Genomic DNA, 6753 nt, shown 5'->3' with positions numbered 1-6753 from the left:
CACACAACCCCCCTCCCCTTAGTATCTAAACTCAGCTCTTAGGAATTGAACAAGGAACAAATACAAAGCAAGAATGGAAAAGTTCATGTGGATTTTTTTACAAGTGGTTGTTTTGTTCCTCCTTTTAAAGCCCTGTTCTTCTGATCTGGGGGGCCTGGCTGCCCAGGTGGGGGACTGCTGAAAGGTCCCTGCACTTTCTGGTGGCAGACCTGGGTGCAAGAAATGGTGCAGCTCAAATATGGATCTTCCCACCCACGGCAGCCTGTGGAAGGTGGAACTAATCTCATGGGCCTGTGGACCTGAGCAACCTTCGCAAAGGCTCCGACTGGGAATCCGGCCCAGCCATTGTTGGAAAAATTCAATACAGTGCCGGCTGAGAAAATAAAACAAATACTTGTGGAAAGGACTATCCGACTGGAAGAGTCTTTTCCTTCCTTGGTTTCCAGGGTAACAGGGAAGCCTTTGGTTATGACCAGAATTACTCGCCATTGGCAGGACAGGCTCGGCTTTGCTTTGCATTAGCTGGGTTACTGTACAAGGGCAAGGTTGTACTGCGGAGAGACGCTCTGCCCAGCTGGACTGCCCTTTTGACATCTGGGAGTTTTCATGGAGTGGACACTTGGATTACATCCGAGATCCTCGTTCTTGGAGAATCTGAAAAGGAAGAGAGCTTCTGTCAATACCTCAGATGAGTTTAGATGCACAACTTCAGGTTCAGAGTACTTGGTTTTTTGCAGAGGAAGGGAAGATGGACAAGCTTGCTGGCTTTTATGCTGCATAACAAATGACAGGCTGGTTAAATCTGACTAAATCCTGCTTAGCTGCCTGCCAGGAGTTAAGAATGTCGCCTTTTGTTACTGTCCTGGGGAAAAAAAAAGAAGAATGGATTGATAGAAAAACAAAAAAAGCTTGGCTTTCCCTGCAACATCCTTCAATCGCAAAACATGACCAATCTCAAAGGTCCTTGCTATGCTGTCCTGGTTTTCAAGTCTCTATCTTTCCTCTAATTTCTGTCTTAATTTGAAATGTGCAAAGAGCCTTAGCTCTGCTCCTGCAGGAAAACACACAATCTTCCAAGAGAAGATCATGCACACGAGAGGAAACAAGAAGGCTGGTTCACAGAACTGCTACTGCAAATTATGGATCGTCTAGGGTAAGGAGGGCTTCTTCTTTGCACAGGGGGACCCAAGTCAATACACCTGAGCAGATTCCTTACCTTTGCCTTCTCGCTCGGCTCCTTGACAATGCCGTTGGTAGAATTGTTGAGCTCCCTGGACACAACGCAGAGGAATTCTGCCTGGTCTTCATTTCCGTAGTTATAGGAAGATCCAATGCTGATCAGCTGTGCAACAGGAGACAGCCAAGGTCACTATCAGTAAGTCTTGACTTTCACTTTATTCCCACAATTGCTTTGTGAGGTCCAGCTGCCCAGTGAGACCTGTTCTGGACCTGAAGTGTGTCCCGGCTTTGCCCTGCATGAGGTTAAGGCAGGGACGGAGCTGAGCTCCAGAGCTCTCTAGTGGCACCTGGAGCCCCAGGCAGAAATTCCAGCCTCAAACTGCAACGCTGAACACAACAGAACGTTTTCCAATTACTGAGGGCAGAAAAAGGAAAAACTTGCCAGATTTTGCAATATATAATATCCAGCGAATTCGGATAAGGCAACGCAGAACACCTGGTCCAGACTCTGCTGAACTCAGCTCTCCACTTGCCTTGTGACTTTGATGTGTAAAATCTGGAAAGGCAATTCTTTACTGCAGACAGATGTTAGATTAACTAGGGGACATGTGGCAAACTGGCACCATTCTTGACGTAGATGTTGTCAAGATGGAGTTTGATATCTGTATAAATGGGATTATATTCTATTACTGTTGTGATGAGGGGTCTGGACTTGATCCAAGAAATCCCATCTGTCTCATTTATCATTATTACATTAAAAGGACATCTTGGAGTGCAGAGCTAATTTGTCATTTACAAATCAGTCTTGCTTTCCAGATAATAAATCTAAGTAATCTGAAGAAAGCAACGTGAATTTTATCAACTGTGTCTATCTAGGAAACTTTAATATGCAGTGTGCACCCTAACTACCATGTCCTAATGGATTTAGAAGAGGCAGCTCCATATTTAAATGTGAGACAGATGCATTCAAGATCCCTCTTGGGCAGATGACTGTCTGTAGGGTTATAGTGCAGCTGCAGGAAGACTTGGGGGGCTGTTTTACTGATTGGCCTCTGGTACTGTCTTAAGCGGATTTTGATGTTTGTGCTGAGGGCAAAGGATAAAAAAAAAAGGTATTTTTTTCTTTTGCTTCCCTGCTCCCTCTTTAAGCTGTTGGATATCTCAGTACCACACACCACTATTTACTCAACAAACACAAACTATCTTTTGATAAAGATATCAGTTTTCCAGATTACCAAAGAGTAGGTGGGCAGGAGAATGGATTTCTGTTTAAAATGGCAAATTTCTGTTGCATCCTCAGTTTAAGCAGGACTGAATGGTTCGAGGCAGAGAACCTGAAAGGCAACACGCTCCTCTGAAAACCCAGGCAGGACAGAAAATAAGGATGCAACAGTGTTTACCACTTCTGGCTTTCCTGGAGCTTTCTGCTCTGACCAAAACCCTGTCCTTGTCCCTCCTGTTTAGGCTTGTTGCCTCTGGGGGTGTTTGAGCTGGATTCAAGTCCTGGGGAAGGCAAGAACGGCTCCTGAGGGTGGGCACACGCTGCAGCGGGACGCACAGGATGTTTTCCTGGTGCCTGTGGTGTACAGGAAGGAAGCTGGCAAAGCTCTCGGTGGTTTGCACTCAGGTTGTGGATGGCAGAGGGAGGGAACTGGGAGGAAATGCACTTACACTTGCTTGCAACTAGTACCTTGACCCTATCGTTCTAGATTTGAAAAGCAAGGCTAAGAAAGATGTAAGGGTGCAGTTTCCCATGCAGGGCACTGCCTACAGCCTTCTGGTGTATATGTGCACATGTGAAAGGCAAACTCTGTTGGGTAAATTTCTGGGTGTTGGAGAACTGCACTTCCAGAAAGCAGCTCACAGGGCAAAAGTTTCTGGCTGCCTCTCTGCTATGCAATAGGAGTTTTCAGGCATTACGGAACAGATATATATAAACAAGTGATGCAAACTGCTGTTGCTAATCCTACGCCTCACTTTGAGTCAGCAAATTTCCCACAACATCCACTTGTACTGAAGCTGGACTAATGGGGCAGACAGCAGAGCTGTAATCCACGGAGCCTATTCTGCAGTTTCTTATTATAGCATTAACGAGCAGGCCAGCTGGTTTCCAGTTCTCTGTCCTCCTAAATAAGAGAACTGTTTTCGATTCCAGAAACCAGATCTGGAACTAATGCCATATGCCACTTCAGTGACACCTAGCCCTGAAACCAGCTGCACTGCAAAGGCATCTGCCAAAAATGTATTTCCCATGTCACTCAGTGCCTCTTTAGCAAACGCAGGAGTCACGGCTTTGAGCTTCCAGAAAAGTCGTGCTGTGTTTTTTCATGGCTCTGTTAACTTTCCTGGATATAAATGTTGTACTGGAGCCTGACATATGTGGTGAAATGCAGGAGAAGGGAAGAATTGCTCCAGGATTTGAGAAGGATACAGAAAGTCCCGAGAGAAAATGAAATCTCTCTGGGTAGTCTGGGTGAATTCTGCCTTTCCCTGTCAGTTATTTTACGTAGGTGGGCTGCTGCTCAGTACAGACGGCTTATTCAGAAGAGAAAAGCAGTCTGATGTGCAATTCAGCAGCAAACTCTGCTTATTCCATATGCAGCTTCCAAAGGGATTCTGTCATTCTTTGCTAGTGGTACCTGTTCAAATTTCCACCCGTCGGACATAGTGGACACCATCTGTGTGAGCTCTTCCTCTTGGCACTGCAGAACTCTGTACACATGCAGTACAGACTGCTTATTCAGAAGAGAAAAGCAGTCTGATGTGCAATTCAGCAGCAAACTCTGCTTATTCCATATGCAGCTTCCAAAGGGATTCTGTCATTCTTTGCTAGTGGTACCTGTTCAAATTTCCACCCGTCGGACATAGTGGACACCATCTGTGTGAGCTCTTCCTCTTGGCACTGCAGAACTCTGTACACATGCTTCACAGGTCCCTAAAGCACGGAAATTTAAAAAAAAAAAAAAAAGCATGACTTTAGTAATTGTTACACTAGTATCAAGCTAGAAAATTAAGCCTCTCCTGCTCTGTTGTGTTGTTATTTGAGGAAGTCTGAGGCCCACAGACCTCAGGCTTCATCCTTCTGACCATCCAATCAATTCTAAACCAGGTACACAGAGTTGGCACACTTCTCTTAAAAGCCTTCTAGGCATCCAAGGGCCAGTGAAAGCAAAACTTCTTTGGCTTTCAAAGCTATTTACTCCTTTTTGAAAACATTTCTGTTCTGAAATTGACTCTACTGAGTTAACAAGAGCTGAGCATCAATGGGAAAAATTGCTGCAGAGAAACAGATATAAAGGGAAGAAAATGCTTTAGAGAAGGAAGAATTTGAACTATTTTTTACCTACCAAAGCAGTATGTCTTGCTTTATAACCACCCACCTTTGCTCCTGATCCCTCTTGTTTAGCCGTTCATTGCCTTTGGCTGCAACGCTAACAAGGTGACTCAGTGGTCTGTGCTTACAAAACCACAATGGATATTCTTTCCTAGCTGTACCCTCGATCCACCACTTACTCCCGCTGTTAAAGATGATTGCTACACCCAAGAACTGCTACAAGAACGATCTACAGCCACGCTTGTAAAAGACTTCCCCCCCCCCCCGCTTCCCCCCCTGCCGCTACAGAAAATGACTGACTTTGTAACGCAAATGTTCCTGGGCATTACTTGAGAGGTTCTGTTCTCATTGTCCCGTATCCGCTCCTTCACCAGCCGCACAAGAGACGCAATGTTGTAAAACTCGGCTTCTTCCAGTACCCCTAAAATAAAAAAGTGGAGACAAATTCTGTTACTTTGTACAGGGTAGAATGAAGATGATTCTGCTACAAGGATGCATCAACTGCTCCTGACTCCAGACCCAACCCAGACGTAGGAAAATCCCCAAAAGCTGAATAGACTGTGCCACTGATCTCATGCCCCCAGGCTGGAAGAAAGTGACCAACTAACTGTCACCTCCTTTTGTGACCTAGTGGATCTTTAAGTTTCCCTGGGATTATCAGAAACCTTGTGGCACAATCTCTATTTTGTTCACACAGCCCCGTTAGGGGAAAGTCGCCGAAGATGCCTGCTCACAGTGTGGCAGGAGAGGAGCTGTGCTACCAAATCTTTTGCGCTGCTAACAGAAGTCTTTCAGCTCAGAGGCACAGTGATGGGTCGTGTTACAAGCTGCAGGACTCTGCTTTCAGGAATATATAGAATCTCATGATTTAATCCCTGTTAATGAGCATCCTTCTGAGAAGCTAACGGCACTAATTAACAGCACTACTGCGAGACGGGGCTTGCTCGCACCCTCATGCGTCGCCACATCGGCAACCCTGCGCACTTGGGCAAGTTCCTGGCGAGGCTTCTTGGATGCTGCTACCAAACAGCATTTGCAGTTCTTCCCCCTCTTACCTTCTTCTGCAAGCTCCTTGTTTATGATGAGCTTCCCATGTCGGAGGTAGTTCAGTATTGGACCAAAATAGGTGGGGTCTCTATCGATGAGATATGCCCCCGTCTCATCCTGTTGGGAGCGGGCACAGGAACAAAGCGGGGATGGTGAAGTGGTACCAGGGAAAAAATAGGTGAAAACAATAAATTGAATAGTTTCTCTTTGAGAACCTCAGTTCATTTGCCTGTGAAAGGTATACTAGTGACTCCACATTTAAACCAATTTTTTTGTTTTGTTTCTGAACTCTGCTACAAATGTTGCAGCTCAGTAAGGATTTATACCCAGAGACAAAAGCAGGGCTTTGCAGTTTTTCTTGACTGCAATAATAAAACCCAAACTCTGGCAGCTGTGTTCAGTTGAAATTTGTTTTTCCAGACTAGTTTAAATAGAAGACTCTGGAAGAAAGCTGGACCTCTAGTTCTAGCTAACAGCATATGATGGCTTGAGTAGCGATTTTTTTCCTCTTTCTTCGTCCTATCATTGGCAATGCCCATCGTGATGCACCAGCTGTGTCTCTAGCAACACAATAACTACTCTGATGAAATAACCAACAATTCACAACCAAAGGCATTTCCTGGGCCAGCTCTGACGTCTTTCATATCACTCCCTTAAATCACCTTTAAGCAATGTTTGTTCTGCCAATCAACCCATTCTAAAGCAATAAACTGTGAAAAAACATTCTGAAATGTCACCTCCTCTGTTCGCTGATGGTGGTGACTGCTATTTTGATCACATCCAGGATTTATCTTTTGATCAAATTCCAAACAGAGTAGCGAGAGACCTGAATAATTCTCCGTCTGACCTACCCACAACGTACGTACAAAACCTTGTGCAGTAGATCGTGCAGAAACCCTGCGATTACAAGAATAACTGCTTGCAAAATCCTTAGGACAAACTTCAAGGAGTTCAAAATTACCCATCCATGCAAGGAACGTGCAGTGTGATCTTTTAGGGCAGCAAAGTGAAATACATTAAAAAGAATAATACGTGCTCAGGGTAAGAAATCATTGAAATCCCTGTTTCTGGGAAAGTTTCCTTCGAGTTCCCTCTCTGCTAAAACCCCCGCGGGAAGGCGCCGGGTCACTCCTCAAGGGGGTCTCCCTGCAGGAGGTGGAAGGCATCGGTGGCTGCAGCACCGGGACGGGCTC

At 45.3% G+C, this 6753-nt stretch overlaps 1 protein-coding gene across 1 annotated transcript; it reads right to left on the bottom strand.

Moving 5' to 3' along the window:
• Window positions 1-301: 301 nt before the first annotated feature.
• On the bottom strand, window positions 302-5763 carry LOC104278730 (BTB/POZ domain-containing protein KCTD2-like; the record flags this gene model as incomplete). The annotated part of the gene is made up of 5 exons (XM_009875801.1): window positions 302-654; window positions 1217-1342; window positions 4019-4114; window positions 4843-4934; window positions 5569-5763. Coding segments are annotated over 5 exons (539 nt in total), but the record flags the coding sequence as incomplete, so codon positions are not given.
• Window positions 5764-6753: the final 990 nt, after the last annotated feature.

The sequence above is a fragment of the Apaloderma vittatum genome, unplaced genomic scaffold, assembly GCF_000703405.1.
Source record: "Apaloderma vittatum isolate BGI_N311 unplaced genomic scaffold, ASM70340v1 scaffold539, whole genome shotgun sequence".
NCBI classification, from domain to species: Eukaryota; Metazoa; Chordata; class Aves; order Trogoniformes; family Trogonidae; genus Apaloderma; species Apaloderma vittatum.
The sequence above is the reverse complement of the archived record's forward strand: the minus strand, read 5'-3'. Positions and strand labels throughout refer to the sequence as shown.